Below are 16,699 nucleotides of genomic sequence, written 5' to 3' on the forward strand. Positions count from 1 at the left end.
AGGGGAGAAAGGGTAGACAGAGAAAAAGAGAAGATAGTGGGAGAGGAAAAGGAGAGGGTTGATCGGATGGGAAAGGTTCAGAAGGATTAGTGGGCAAATGGGACTAGCTTAGTTGGCAACCTAATCAGCATGGAGCAGTTGGGCAGAAGGGCTTCCTTCTGTGCTACATTATTCTGTGACTAAGTTCTTTTTAAGGTAAAAATATACAGGATACAGAAACAAAATGGAGAGATGGATTGAAAATAGAAAATATACTTCTGGGAGGTGATAGCTTTCTGTTCCTGTTGAGAACTGGAATGCACTGGCAGACTGGGTGGTGAAACAAATATAACTAGAAATGCTATCGGGACAAAGTGAGATTAATGGCTAAGACACTAAACAGCAGGACCCTGGATGAATGTTCCTCTGTATTGCAGGATTTAAATCCATTCCCAGATAGGCAACTCAGGATGTTTTCAAAAACTTAGTTCAGAATCTCTCTCTCACACACAAACACTTACTTGTGTCACAATCTCGTCTATTTCCTCTGCACAGTGGCTACAGTTTCCCTGCACACAAGTATGGACTGCTTCATCTTACAAGATGCTGTGCAACTAACATCCTCACCTCCAAGTTTATGATAGAAGGAAGGTCATTGATGAAGCAGCTGAAGATAGTTTGGTCAAGAACAATGTTCTCAATAACTCCTGCAGTGATGTCCAACAATCATAATGACCTTCCTTTGAAAACCACTGACTGCAGTTTGCCGGATTGGATGGTAACAAGCTGTATTGGATTTGTCATGCTTTTTGTAAATGCCCTCGGGAATGTTTCACATTGTCAGGTAAATGCTAATACAGTAACTGTACTGGAGCAGCTTTACTAGAGGTGTAGCTAGTTCTAGAGCACAGGTTGTCAGTATTACAGCAAAACGCTTTAATGTTTCCAGTGTTCTCAGTTTCCTGAAGTTATGTGGAATGAATCAAACTGGCCCAACACCATCTATCCTGAGCCCAACACATTGATGCAATCAGGAAAGTGGGTCAGTGGCTCTGCTTCATTAGGAGAATGAAGAGATTGGGTATGTCACCAAAGACTACAAATTTCAATGTTTGTACAGTAGCTAACATTTTCACTGGCTGCATCAGAGCTTGGTATGGAGGCTCCAATGAGCAGGATTGCAAGGGGTTTTAGACTCAGCCAGCTCCATCATGGGCTCAACCCTCCTCACGATCAAGAAGGTGGCATCCATCACTAAGGCCCAACACCATCCGGCATGTGCTTTCTTCTCGCTACTATCATTGGGGAAGGGTGTTAGGAAGTTGAAGATCCACACTCAATAATTTAGAAACAGCTTCTTCCCCTTCATCAAACACGAGGAAATCTACAGATGCTGGAAATTCAAACAACAAACACAAAATGTTGGTAGAACACAGAAGGCCAAGCAGCATCTATAGGGAGAAGCATGTCGACATTTTGGGCCAAGACCCTGACGAAGTTAGTCCCGACGAAGAGTCTCAGCCCGTAATGTCGACAGATGCTGCCTGGCCTGCTGTGTTCCACCAGCATTTTGTGTTAGTTGTTTCTTCCCCTTTGTCATTACGTTTCCGAATGGTCCATAGTCACATTAACACTAGCATCATTATGATCCCACTACCAAGCCACCCAGTAACCACCCATTTTAATTCCACTTCCCATTTCCATTCTGATACGTCCATCCATGGCCTCCTCCACTGTTGTGATGAGGCCACACTTAGGTGGGAGGAACAACATCTCATATTCAATTTGGGTAGCCTCCAACCTGATGGCATGAACATCGATTTCTTGAACTTCCAGTATTGCCACCCCCAGCCCCCTCCTTTCCTTCACCATTTTTCCATCCCTTTTTCCCTCTCTCACCTTATCTCCATGCCTGCCCATCACCTCTCTCTGGTGCTGCTCCCTCTCCTTTCTTTCTTCCATGGCCTTCTGACTTTCATCAATTTACTTCATCCCTCACCCTTCAGGCTTTACCTATCACCTAGTGTTTCTCTCTCCCCTTCCCCCCCCCCCCCACCTCTTAAATTTACTCCTCAAGCTTTTTTTCTCCAGTCGGGTCCAGCCTGAAACGTCGACTGTATTCTTTTCCTAGATGCTATCTGGCCTGCTGTGTGCTCAGATTTCCAGCATCTGCAGACTTTCTCTTGTTCCTCAATATTTCTATTTTTTACACCATTCATTTATTGTTAGTTTATGGTAATTTTATATCTTGGCGCTGTCAATTATCCTTTTCAGAGTACTGAGATGGATTATTCACTTAGGAGCAAATGGTTGAGCCTTTATCACTCACGTGTTGAGGATGGGATGTTCTTGGAACTTTCTCCTCCTGTGAGCTACATATTTAATAGTCCACCACCATTCACAACTGGATGTGGTGGGATCACAGAACTTTGACTGGAACCACGTGTTGTGAGATCACTTATCTCTGTGTACTGTTCAGTGTGCACCTTATTCTATATTACAGGGTCACTAGGCTGCCATCTCATCGGTATTGGTTTAACCCTTCTCCACTCTTCTCTGCTGATTCCCTGTCCTGACAGTATGAAATTACAGATTTCTGCTATGGCAGAAATACAGTGCAGCACAACAGGGAGGGTGATGGGATTGTCTCCAGAAGGACTGTATAGTACAATCGGTCCTCCTTATCCGCGAGAGATTGGCTCCGGGACCCCTCGTGGATACCAAAAAACGTGCATGCTCAAGTCCCTTATTTAACCTATTTCAGTGCAGTAGACTTTAGGACCCAGCGGAACCCCAGACCTTACTTAACCTGACTCAGTGCAGTGGTCTTTAGGGCCAGGCGAAGCTCTGAATCCACAGTGTTTCTGTTCACAAAAATAATCACGATCATGATTGAAAATAAAGTGGAAATAATAAAGTGATCAGAAAGAGATGAAATGCCATCAGTCACTGGAAAAGCGTTAGGCTACAGTCAGTCAACGATAGGAACAATTTTAAAGGATAAAGTGAGAAAGACCCTGCCCCGATGAAAGCTACAATTATTACCAAACAAGGCAGTGGTTTAATTATTGAAATACATACATTTCTAAAGGTAATATATTTTTTCCAAAGACAAACGTTTGACTGACGCTAAATAATGCTGGATGTACCTGTTCCGACTTACTTAGTAAGAGAACTTCTGATTTTTTTCAATTCTGATCCACAACAATCTACACACAGCCTCCCGTTTACTTTAAATCATCTCTACATTACCTATAATACCCAATACAATGTAAATGCTATGTAAATAGTTTATGCATTGTTTAGGGAATAATGACAAGAAAAAAAGTCTGTACATGCTCAAAGAGCACTTCCGGGTTTTCTTGATTCGCGGTTGGTTGAATTCAGATAAGGAGGGCCAACTGTAGTCACTTCCAGCAATTCATCTACTACAGGTAGTTTGCCGAAGGGAGTGTTAAGCAGGTGTAAACCACCTATTGTTTTACTCACTACCTGTCAGTCATAGGCTACATCCACATTACACCGGATAAATCTGTAACCGAAGATTTTTCTCTTCGATTTTACCCTCCGTCCACACTAAAACAGCGTTTTTGTCCCCCGAAAATGGATATCGGGAAGGTGCTGCCAAAGCAGGTGGTGGAATCAGATACAATCACAATGCTTAAGATGCTTTCAGACAGACTCTTGAATAGGCAGGGCATATGAAAAAGATTCTGACTGTCTACTCTTTTTATGCCTCTCATAATTTTACATACTTCTATGAGGTCACCTCTCACTTAGCCCCCTTCACTCAAGGAAAAACAGACCCTTCCCAGCCTATCTAATTCCTCCCCACAACACCAATCTAGGCAACACCCCAGTGAATCTCCTCTGCATTCTTGCCTCTGAAATTACATTCTTCCTGGCTAGATCTGCACACAATTTTCTCAGTATGGTGTAACCAATGCTTTGTAAAGTTGCAAAATTACATCCCAACATTTACATTCTAGGTCCCAATTTATGAAAGGCAAGTATGAAATACACTTTCTTCACCACCCTATTGATCTGTGTTGGCATATTCAGAGAACTATGCACTTGAATCCCCAGATCCCATTGTTTATCAATATTCCACAGCACCTTTCCAGCTACAGTATATACCTCCCTCACTTGACTTCCCAAATGGCACAACCTCACAATCGTCTGGATTAAATTCCATTTGCCAATCCTCTTTTCAGTTTTCTATCTCAGCTATATATTGGTGTATCTTTAGACAAAACTTCTTCCCATCAATGTTCATCAGCACCAATTTTCATGTCATCTGCGTACTTACTAATCATTCCTCCTACATTCACACCCAAGTTGTACTTGTAAATTTCAAACAGAAACTCTGAAGGATGTTACAGCTGTTGTTAACTTACTGTCAGCCCGACACAACAGAGCAAAACATGACATGACCAGAGAAGCTGTAAACAATCATGTCTGAACTGAAAGCTTCATACAATCAAAGAAGATGGCTTTGTGACTTCAGAAGTGGTAGGAACAAAGAGAAAGAGGTCCAGTGATTACAAATGGGTCAGGCTGCAAAGCGGTATGAAAGCAGACACAAGATGCACAAGATGGACAGCTTTCAGTAGCAATCAATTTAGGATTCACAGAGTTTGGTGTGTTATTGGATACTTTGCATAAATGTAATCATTCATTTGTTTGTTTTGCGTTGTGTTGTATGATGTGAGCGATCCTGGTCGCCCATGACCTTGATTTTTCTTGGCAAATTTTTCTTCAGAAGTGGTCTGTCATTGTCTTCTTCTTGGCAGTGTCTTTACAAGATGGGTGATCCCAGCCATTATCAACACTCTTCAGAGGTTGTCTGCCTAGCGTAAGTGGTTGCATAACCAGGAGTTGTGATATGCACCAGCCGCTAATATGACCATCCAACACCTCCTACCATGGCTTCACATGATCCTGATTTGGGGAGGGGGTGGTCAGGAGTGACCTGCAGGCTAGCGGAGAGAAGGAGCACTTTATCCCTCCTTTGGTAGAACAAATCTCCACCCCACTACCCTTGTAATCACTGCTGTTATTTATTAATTATCAGTCTCTGTGTGAAGATTTATTTGCATACATGTAGTTCAAGAAAAAGGTGATCCAAAAATATAATGTATACAAAGTCATGAAGACAATTATGTTGAACCAGCAATTGTAGAGCTAACAACATTAAAAGAGGGATAGGTAGGGTCATGATGAGTTTATTGTCAAATGCACAAGTGCATATATGCACAGAGGCAATGAAAAACTTGTAGTAGTAACACAGGCACTTAACTTTAGAGACACAACATTCAGAAGAAAAAACATAAACTAAACATAAATTTTACAAGAAAAGTGCACAAAAGAACCTGATTAGAACCAAAAACAAAACAAAGATGGTAAGAATATTTTTCTTGGATGGGAATGTCTAAGACCAAGGTTTATTTATTTATTGATTGCGATATAAGCTCTTTTGGGCCTTCGAACTGCATTGCCAAGCAACCTCCGATTTAACCCTAGCCTAATCATGGGACAACTTACAATGACCAACAACCTACCAACTGGTACATCTTTAGACTGTGGGAGGAAACTGAAACATCAGGAGGAAACCTATACAGTCATCGGGAGAAGGTACAACTCCCTATAAGCAGTAGTGGGAATTGAACCCGGGTCGCTGGTACTGTAAAGTATTGTGCTTACGACCATGCTACCGTACCAAGTAGTTGGAGGTTTAGAGATGTTGAATCTGCTGATATTGATTCTGAGATTCTTTGGAAGTAAGAATGAGGCATAAAAGCACGTGATTATGTTTTATCAAGTGTAACAAAAACAAAGAAATCATGGTCATCTCATACTCAGACTGTAGATAACAGCACATTCCAGTGGCAACAATTTATCTTTTAACTAGCCAGATTCAAATGACATGACACCTGCTGCAAAAAGAACTGAGAAGATTCTAGAAAAACACAGAATCGGCTGTACTACAATTACTGGGAAATTTACTAAACAATTACATGTATATAGGTGATTATATAAAAATTATAAGTAAGCATAGAAAAGTTAAACTACAAGGAAAATACTAGAAAAATAACAGTCCTACACCTGAATCCAACAGAGGGGATCTGTGGAGAAGTGTTTTCACTAGAAGGTGGTTGCAATCTGGAACACACAGCTAGAGGAGGTTGCACAGACAGAGACACTTACAACGTTTAAGGAGAATCGTCACAAGCATGTGAATTATCAAGGCATTGAAGGCTACAGACCTAACCTAAGTAAATTGGATTAGTAATGGTCAGTAGCATGTAGTGGGCTGAAGGGCCTGTTTCTATGCTAACATCTCTTTAAACTGGGGGTAGGAACAGTTGCAGCTGAAGCCCACCTGGGGAAGTTCTTGCACTTCGCAAAACCAGACACAATTTACATTTCAGCTGGACTGACCACACCGGCTGTGTGACAAAAGAAGCACAACAGCATCCCTTCCACCTCTGGTGACTGAAGTAGTTCAGCATGAGCCCTCAAATCCTCAAGACCTTCTATAGGGGCAGCACTGAGAGCATCCTGACTGACTGATTCACTGCCTGGTACAGGCATAATGAATGCATTGTAGCTATAGAATTTGGCTTGCTGTTACCCTGAACTTTAGCGTATAAAAATGTGATGTAATGTTGGGTCAGGGAGCCTCTCCAAAGTGATTCCAAATGCTGTCTGCTTATGTGTACCGAATAAAGGATTTATCCTACCAGCTTCATGTCTTTCATGTAGCTTTCATTAACAGTCACAACAGCCTTTTACTGTCTCTGGGGAAGCCTCAGAACCCCTGTGGCTGTACCCAACCAGTGTTACTAGGCTCAGACTCCTATTGAGAAGGTAGCAGGGTTGTCAAGGCAAGGAGGTGAGTCCACGACAGAGGCTGGCCTGGACCAACACAAGAACCAGGTCAGCCCTGTGACTCACCCTGCAGTGACGGCCACGCCAGGGGATCGGAGTCACACTTGGATATGTGCAGAACAGGAACATTCAAAGTCAGTTTGTCAATAGGGGTCACACGTACCTTTACCATCTCCAGCTCCTCCTTACTGGCAGCCTGCTGCTTCTCCAGTCGTGTGCTCAGCTGTGAACAGATCTTAACAAAGAGGAAGGATCAGTGTTGGTCCTGTTACACAACAAATGGAAGACAGGGGCCATGGAGGGAGAAGGGGAGGCAAAAGAGCAAAACCACATCGAGTCTGGACCATAGAGCTTAGATAAATGAGGAGCCATCTCAACCAATCACATGAGAACCTAAGGGAGGCTGGCAGTGTAGATGATGGGATGAGGTCACCAGCAACAGAGCCATGAACAAAAGACAACACAGTAACTAAATAAGGGGGCCAGTCATTTAAATCTGATGTGGATAGAAATTACTTCTCCCAGACAGTGGGAAAAGGAGCTGTCTGCATTGAGGAGACAGGTCTGGGGGTAAAGGAGCTGTCTGCACTGAGGAGAAGGGTCTGGGGGTAAAGGAGCTGTCTGCACTGAGGAGACGGGTCTGGGGTAAAGGAGCTGTCTGCACTGAGGAGATGCGTCTGGGGTAAAGGAGCTGTCTGCACTGAGGAGACGGGTCTGGGGTAAAGGAGCTGTCTGCACTGAGGAGACGGGTCTGGGGTAAAGGAGCTGTCTGCACTGAGGAGACAGGTCTGGGGGAAAGGAGCTGTCTGCACTGAGGAGACGGGTCTGGGGTAAAGGAGCTGTCTGCACTGAGGAGACGGGTCTGGGGGAAAGGAGCTGTCTGCACTGAGGAGACGGGTCTGGGGGAAAGGAGCTGTCTGCACTGAGGAGACGGGTCTGGGGGAAAGGAGCTGTCTGCACTGAGGAGACGGGTCTGGGGGAAAGGAGCTGTCTGCACTGAGGAGACGGGTCTGGGGGAAAGGAGCTGACTGCATTGAGGTTATGGGTTTGGGGGAAAGGAGCTATCTGCACTGAGGAGACATGTCTGGGGGTAAAGGAGCTGTCTGCACTGAGGTGACGGTATCTAGAGTAAAGGAGCTATCTGCACTGAGGAGACATGTCTGGGGGTAAAGGAGCTGTCTGCACTGAGGTGACGGTATCTAGAGTAAAGGAGCTATCTGCACTGAGGTGACGGTATCTAGAGTAAAGGAGCTATCTGCACTGAGATGACGGGTCTGGGGCTAAAGGAGCTGTCTGCACTGAGGTGACTGTATCTAGACTAAAGGAGCCGTCTGCACTGAGGAGACAGGTCTGGGGCTAAGGAGCTGTCTGCATTGAGGAGATGGTGTCAGGGGATGAGGAGCTCTTTAAACCCTGTTTTATTGCTCTAACCCCACAGTTTAGAAGGTCCAGCAGCAGGGAGGGGAACTTCAGTCTGACTGGTTCATAGCTAATGGTCCCAAAAATATAGAGAGATTGGTGTCACCATCCACCTTACCCGACCCTCAGCCCCATCAGTGTAACCTCCACCCCCAGCCACCGGTCATAACGGCCCTGTCTCTGAACGCATCATTGCGGGCAATGATGTCTTTCTGTCAGTACCTGCTTGTACTCTGAAATTATAGCACTTGTCTTCTTCACCTCCGACTCCGCTTTCTCCAACTCTCTGCGGAAAACCTCCTTAATCTGTAATGGAAAATTCAGAGAGAAAGTACAAACCTGTATCATTCTCTGAGGTTTGGTCAGTGCCTCACTCCCATACCCACGTCCTGTCCTCTGGTCTCCTTCCAACACCAGGGCTAGACTTTCCCATCCATAGCCCTGGCCCAGGGTCTCTCTCCCACACCCAGGTCTGGCCCTTCCACCCACAGCTTTCACCCAGGCCCTCAATTCCTCAGCTAGGCCTGGCCTCACTCACACACCTAGGCGTAGGTCTTCCATCCACACCCCTGGCCCAGGGTTTCCCACCCTCACTCAGTAACAACCTAGGCCATTACTTCCTCACCAGACATGGTCCCAATTTCAATCCCAAGGCCAGACAGAGGGCGAGCTTAGTCAAGATGGCACTAAATGACAACTCTTTTCCTTGCACCATTGGAAACAGCTCTATTTCCATCTTTAATATCTCTATTTTTCCCTTTCAGGGTTCTTTTGAAGACCCTGACCTGGAGTTATACATTGACTTTGGTTCTTTGCGGGAATGGGAGCGGCTCTCGGAGTGTCATGACTGGCCATTATCTGACATGCCATGGGTGCAGCCTAAGAGTTCAGCTCACCTTTGGAGGCTTAGGATTTCGGAGCTCTGGAGATGGGTGGATCAAAGGTCAGTGTCCCTTCATAAACTAGCGAGTTGTTTATGTCTCCCCACTCGCTATGAAACAGAGACATCTCTTTCTCCCTTATTAGGGAGAAAGAGAGAGAGAGAGAGCCGGTGGTATGTCGAATACCGGGTGAAACGTGAAGTCTTTGGGGTAACTGCAAGTCTGTGTCTTTGCTATCGCTTTGCTCACACTTGAGTACTTGGTGGCGGTGCCGATGCTTTTTTTGCCGGTGGGGGGAGGGGGGATTGTTGCTCACTGCTGCTTACACATGGGAGGGAGGAGCTGAGGGGGACTTTGGGGTTCTAACATTTAACTGTCATTCATTCTTTGGGGCACTTCTCTGTTTTCATGGATTGTTGTGAAGAAAAAGCATCTCAGGGTGTATATTGTATACATTTCTCTGACATTAAATGTACTTTTGAAACTTTTGACCCTACCTGGGCTGACTCTTCCTCCTGCCTCCTCTTCTCATCTTCTGTCTCCACCAACTTCTGTTTGGTCTGCAGGAGCTCTTTGTTGAGGACATCTGCTTTGTCTTCAATCTGTGTGAAGGATCATGGCTGGGTCAGTGATGAAGGTCCAGGTATTCCCAGCACATCATCCAACCCTCTCCTTCCTTCTCACCCCTGTACTTCCTTACACTGCTACCTCAGACTGAAGCGCTTGGCTCAGAGAATGGAGGTCTTAGCTCTGGGTTAGGTTATGGCTGGTGTGCATTCCAGTCTACCAGAACTCCAGACCCAGCATGGAGGACTTTGACCTGGTCCATCCACTGGCTGGGGGGGATGGACGATAAATGCGAGTAAGGCCTTCAAAGTGCCATTCCAGACTACAGGAGAAATAAATGTGAATCACAATGTAGAGTGGCACTGAAGGACAGTGGCATTGCTGTATCTGTGTGCTGAAGTGCGAGGGACTATCCATCTCTGCAGTGGTGTTGATGTGTTCCATACTGAGGGGAGATTTTCAAATAACATGCATCACCCAACCGTTGTAATTATAGCGAAGGATTATCTGAGACGCATCATGCAACCGATTATGGAATCTTCCTGTGCACTCTGGCCGCCATGATTCCTGAAGCAATGATGGTGGTTCACGCTAGAGTAAGGTACTCTGTGAAAGGTGTAACAGGAAAGGAAGTGTTCCATTGTACAGGGTTCCTTTCAATGACACCTGGGCACACTCACCTGATCTAGGTCATTCCTCAGTGCGATCTTGCTGGTCACCAGCTCATGAGCCAGGTCATCGTTCTCCTGCTCCAGGCGCAGACTGGCCTCCTGCAATCGCCGGTTCTCCCGCTGAGGAGCAAAGAGCAGAGGTTGGAACATTGAACCAAGAGGTGTGGAGAGAAGAGAGGTGGGCTGAGAACAGTGGCAGGGAGAGAGAGAAAGAGAAAGAGTGAGTGGGAGAGAGATTGGTGGAGGAGAGAGACCACGATACTGCTGGGTTAGAGGGGAGAGAGAGGTGGGGAGAGGGAGGTGGATGAACAGAGATGTAGGGGAGAGATAGTGGTAAGAGAAAGAGGGGGCAGGAGAAAACAGAGTTGGGGAGAAAGAAGGAGATGGGGAAGAGAGGGGGGGGTGAAGAGGACAGAGTGGTGGGGTGGAGAAGACAAGAGAGAGAGCCGGGTAAAAATTAAAACTGGATGAAAGTGATGAATGGCATTAGAGAAACATGAATAGGAGTTGAAAAAGAATCTAGTGCTTTCTGAGTATATGTGACAAATAAACTCTTCTTGGGCTTCCAGCCAGATACAGGTATTGATTATAACCTGCTTTTATGATGATTCCTGGGCATGTCTAGTCTAGTGGTATTTATATCCACATCATCCGTCCTGATTGGTTAGTCCTCATCCAATCAGGTTTCTGCTGTCCCGCCTTGTTTACAATGGAATTCCAGTTCTTACTTAGAGCGAGACCTTCACCTTTTGCGGGTCAAAGATGACCTGGGACTCAGGTTGGCTGGCATTTACAGAATTCTCTGTGAATGCAGAGCAGCATATATCAGCCAAATGGGAAGGGGTGAATGGAAATCCACATCAAGGAGCCAAGGAAGTGTGCCCATTTTGATTACCCAGAGTATTCAGTGGTAGCAAAACACTGCATTCGCAATGGCCATAGGATTAACCTTGATGGCACAAAACTAGAGGAAAAGAATTTTAACAAAGACTAAGGCCTTGCTTTAAGTAAGAACTGGAATTTGATGGTAAACAAGGTGAGAGAGCAGAAATCTGATTGGATGAGGTCTACCAATCAGGAGGGACAGTCTACCATTGGGCTAGACATGCCCAGGCATCACCCCTGATGAAGATGGCAGAGTTTGTCATTGAAACACCAGTTATAATCGATTCATGTACCCAGCTGAATGCCTGAGAAGAGCTTATTCATGAATAGTAGTGGCCGTAAAAAGGATAAACACAGTCACTGGGACAGTGCATCTGACCACATTATGCCCCAGTGGATCTGCACACAGGAGGCAGCTACTCTGGGAGTACTCTGGGAGACACAGACCAAAACAACACTGCAGCAAAGTCTGGAGGATAATGGGGAAATGTGTTGAAAACCAGTTATATGGGATATACAGAGAGGAGGTAAGAGAGAAAATAACAGGACAGGCAACTGTAGTAACTTGCAAAACAGGACAGGAAAAGGATCAGAAGTTATAAGGCAATTAAAGAGAGGAACAAAAATAGCGATAAAGAGAGGAGACATTACATAGAATAGTACAGCACAGTACAGGCCCTTCGGCCCACAATGTTCTGCCAACCTTCAAACCCCGCCTCCCATATAACCCCCCTCCTTAAATTCCTCCATATACCTGAACAAAGGTATACAATGTATAAATATACATTGAACAAAGGAATTGGGACAGACTGGAAAAGGAGACAAAGTATTGGAAGAACAGGTTTCTATGAAATGCTCTGAGAATCAGCAAAGGCCTGGTGAATGGACTCCTCCTCGATATAAGAAACATGAAATATGTGAATGGCGGGAAGACAAGGTGACACACTGCAAGGAGCACGGTCACAGTGAGGGAAGCAGGATTGTGCAGGTAGATGTACAGATTATGAGAGGGACATGGATAGAAAAATAGAGAAAGAGTGAGGGAGAAAGGAGAGCATTGAGAAGGAAGAGAGAGTGAGGCTGTGGAGATAGAGAAAAGGAGGGAAGGAGGGACTGTTTCATGGATAGAAATACACAAATGTGGAGACAAATAGTGGTCCAACATTTAGAAAATAAAGCGGAGGCAGAAAAAAAATCTTTGCTCAATTGAGTCATCCATCGATCACAACCATTAAAGGCATTTGAATTAGTGCCAGACTCATTTTATCTTTCACATTACATAACATTACTGAAATTCTATCTTGTCTGCTTAGAATTTGAATCTTTCTTAACTTATAATTAAGGATCATTGCAACTGTGAGTCAGGTAATAGACATGAGTGAGTTTCAAATACCCAGTATCTGTGAAAGACCTGAAAAGAGTTAGTAATGTTCATAGGGTTGAGAATTATTTGCCAATTTCTGAAAAACACCAACTTACGAACTACCTTACGATTTACCACACGTTCTCAGCTTGTCAAGCAAAATGATCCCCCTTGTCAAGAAAGACATTACCCCACAAGAGTAAAAAGCTTTCAAAGTGATTAAATCTTTAGTTCCGAATGAGACCATTTAAAATTTACTGTGCTGTGGCTGTCTATATAGTGGTTGTATTTATATGTATATAATATTGTAGGTATGCAAGTTGAGATGCATTTTATATTGAGTTGGAGTTTAAGTATTCTTTGTTTACATTATTTCATTACTGGTTATATGTAAAAGTATGTTAATGGCATACATTATCATGCCACCACATCAAATGTGCACGCCTCGCTTAAAGACACATATCCTCCAGCTCTGTGTTTCTTTCTTCTAAATGGCTTTCATCATTTGGAGATAGAAAACATAATTGACTTAATAACAAATAAAAACTGAACTGTCAGCAGGTCAGGCAAGTGGCAATTTTGGACGGACAAACAGTGATACCTTTTGGGTTTTCAGGTAATCAACAGGAAACTTGTTTTACCCTCTCCACAGATGCCATCCAAACTGTGGAAAAGTTCCAGTGTATTTTTTGTTTTTTATTTCAGATTTCCAACATCTTGCCTTTTTTTTTGTTTCACAACTTCATCCAAATAACAACAGTATGTTTATAACAGAATGTGAGTCATCTGTGAACAGACGAAATTAAATCGATCCAACTGCAAAAGTTGATGTGCATTTTTAGAAGCGATTTCTTTTAATGAAGATATTTTTACTTCAGTTTTCCAAATCATAAACTGAGGCTTTCAAAAACACCCTCTCATGAGATTCTTTACTAAATTCTTGATCTCCTCAGTGAAATCATTATTTTTATTCAATATCTCCATAAAATGACAGAAGGGCTTTCAACCTAACACAAAATAAATCAGTCTAGAGGTTAGCACAATTAACAATGAAGATCACTGCCCTGTCCACAAAATCCAGCTACAAACGTTGTAATTAGTAACCAATTCAACTGCTCTCAATCATTAAAAAGCAATGTAAGTTACTGTACACAGTACTATTAAATAGGATTCACTCAATAAAAATCTACTCATTAATCCCCAGTTTTGCCAAGACCATGGTTTCAAGACTCTTTACAGCCTTGGTCCAAACATGAACCAGAGGTGAGCTAATTGGTAAGTGGTTTATCATTGACACATGTACCACGATACAGTGAAAGGCCTTTGTTTACAGGCCATTCAGATAAATCAATTCATACAGTTGGTGGACTGAAATCAGCACGAGACATCATTTGCTGGTAATATAGTGTGAGGTTTAAAAAGAGCTCTGGTGCTTTTGTCTCTTACTGGCAGGCTGCAATCAGTGTAGGGCCAATAAAATGAAATGAGGTCTAAGTGGAGTGGCCATTGTGAAAGGGGGCCAGTGTTTGAGTGTACAGCCTTTGGCTCAATAGGTTCAGGCAAAAACAGACCTGGGCAAACACAGGTGGAGGTTCTAAGTAAATAAGTAAGAAAGTTCTTAGTAAGTTTTTTTTTATCTGTTAATACAAAGCAAGTGCACTGAGAATTTGGAGTTTGGAGTTAGTGGTATGTTCTTTGTGTGAGATATGGGAACTCTGGGAGACTTCCATTCTCCGTGATAAGTACATCTACATAAAGTGCACTGAGCTGTAGCTCCTTAGAAATCACATTAAGGAACTGGAGCCACAGCTGGACCTCCTGCTTAATGGTAAGGGTTCATGGCATAAAAAAGGTTGGGAACCCCTGCACTGATAAAGCTTCATGGCACATTGTTTTTGCATTTCTCTGCAATGTTTTGTTCCAGATGATTATTAACTTAATTTCTTCAAGGAACTCTGTGCACATTTTACAAACAGGTAAAGTTCAGCCAGATGCAGTAGGTACCTATTTTTGTTTAGGGTTTTATTATTGGAAAAACACAGCGTGAGGACATGTTGGTCTTGTAGCTCCCAGTTTTGATTAACATAAGAGTTTTTCAAGCCAGATTCTTTGAGCAAGATCCTGGAGTCCTATTTCACTTAGGGAGCTCTTCCACCAACTGGTGAGCTGTTCAAGCTAACAGCAGCACTTCCAGTGGGTGATAGTGGAATCATTGACTGCCTCTTGCTGTCTGACCCCCAAGCCTCATGATGAATACTGTACTCCTTTGTTTTTTTTTAATCTCTTGAGAGGAGAGCACATTAAATTCCCTATGAACTGGGACTTGCACTGTTCCCTAGAACCTGTCAAACCTAAAAGCAAATAGTTACTTGTTGGCTCCTGTTTCTTCAGTTATGCTGCAGATTGTTGCAGCCAGCATTGATGGGGGTGGGGGGGGGGGGGGAAGAGGGTGGGTTTGGAAAGTTAGCTGAGAATGTAGATGTTGCAAGCCATTTCACTTCTCATGGTTAATCCTTTATTTCAGCATCATCCTTCTGCTCTTTATTTCCTTCACATGCCTTGTCCTGTACTTGCCCAGCATCTGAGGTTCCATAGCTGTAAAATTAGCTGTATTCTGTTTGATACATTTATCCTTCAGGGTAAAATGCAAACACAAAATACTGTACATGTGGTAGAATACAGAGCGCCAAGCAGATTTTATGGTGGAAACTGATAGTCAAGCGCTTTAAGTTGAGATCTATTTTACAGTGTGAAATTGAAAAATATTTTCATTAATTTCCTATCAAATAAAGACACCCATCAAGGTTCACTGTTAGTTACCACCTCACAGTGGCTTGAGGTCACTCCCAGCTTCTGGTGCTGTTTGTGTGCAGTTTGTTTGTTCTTTCTGTGACTGTGCAGCTCCCATGGGTGCTCCAGCTTCCTCCAACTTTCCAAAGATATGCAGACTGACTGCTGAACATATCCCCTTGCAGTAAACAACCAGAATCAGAAAAATTAAACTGACACCATGTGGGCGAGAATGAACTGCAAAAGATTCAAGGAGTGGGGAATGGGACAGGGCTCACTCCCCTGGGAAACTGGTATGGATCACACAAAACAAATTCCTTTGAGTGTCAGGTTATATTCGAGGAAATTCTCAATATCCCTGGATTTCAGTGCTTTAAAAGGGGGGGGGAAGGGGAGGAAGGGTGGCATTACTGGTCAGGGATACTATTACAGCTACAGAAAGGGTGGGTAATGTAGCAGGATCCTCTTCTGAGTCAGTATAGGTGGAAGACAGGAACAGGAAGGGAGCAGTTGCTCTATTGGGGGTATTCTATAGGCCCCCTGGTAACAGCAGAGATACCGAGGAGCAGATTGGGAGGCAGATTTTGGAAAGTTGCAAAACTAACAGGGTTATCATCATGGATGACTTTAACTTCCTTAATATTGATTGGTACCTGATTAGTTTCAATGTATAGACAGGGCAGTGTTTGTTAAGTGTGTCCAGGACGAATTCCTGTCACAGTATGTTGATAGGCCGACTGGGGGAGTGCCATACTAGATCTAGTATTAGTTAATGAACTGGGTCCGGTCACAGATCTCTCAGTGGGTGAGCATCTGGGGGACAGTGATCACCCCTCCCTGACCTTTAGCATTATCATGGAAAAGGATAGAATCAGAGAGGACAGGAACATTTCTAATTGGGGAAGGGCAAATTATGAGGCTATAAGGCTAGAACTTGCAGGTGTGAATTGGGATGATGTTTTTGAAGGGAAATGTACAATGGACATGTGGTCGATGTTTAAGGATCTCTTGCAGGATGTTAGGGATAAATTTGACCTGGTGAGAAAGATAAAGAATGGTAGGGTGAAGGAACCATACATGACAAGTGAGGTGGAAAATCTAGTCAGGTGGAAGAAGGCAGCATACATGAAGTTTAGGAAGCAAGGATCAAATGGGTCTATTGAGGAATATAGGGTAGCAAGAAAGGAGCTTAAGAAGGGGCTGAGGAGAGCAAGAAGGGGGCATGAGAAGGCCTTGGCGAGTAGGGTAAGGGA

At 43.8% G+C, this 16,699-nt stretch overlaps 1 protein-coding gene across 5 annotated transcripts in view; it reads right to left on the reverse strand.

Annotated features, from left to right (window-relative positions):
• Nucleotides 1–16,699, reverse strand: part of LOC132402205 (rab GTPase-activating protein 1-like) — a 570,990-nt gene that overhangs the window by 6,050 nt on the left and 548,241 nt on the right. For all 5 annotated transcript variants that reach the window (XM_059984929.1, XM_059984928.1, XM_059984931.1 and 2 more), the window contains 4 exons: nucleotides 10,418–10,528; nucleotides 9,668–9,772; nucleotides 8,512–8,595; nucleotides 7,034–7,105 (listed from right to left, as the gene is read on the reverse strand). In XM_059984929.1, coding sequence (XP_059840912.1) covers nucleotides 7,034–7,105; nucleotides 8,512–8,595; nucleotides 9,668–9,772; nucleotides 10,418–10,528 — 372 coding nt within the window. The remainder of the gene's footprint in view (nucleotides 1–7,033; nucleotides 7,106–8,511; nucleotides 8,596–9,667; nucleotides 9,773–10,417; nucleotides 10,529–16,699) is intronic.

This window comes from Hypanus sabinus, chromosome 11 (genome assembly GCF_030144855.1).
Source record: "Hypanus sabinus isolate sHypSab1 chromosome 11, sHypSab1.hap1, whole genome shotgun sequence".
Taxonomy (NCBI): domain Eukaryota; kingdom Metazoa; phylum Chordata; class Chondrichthyes; order Myliobatiformes; family Dasyatidae; genus Hypanus; species Hypanus sabinus.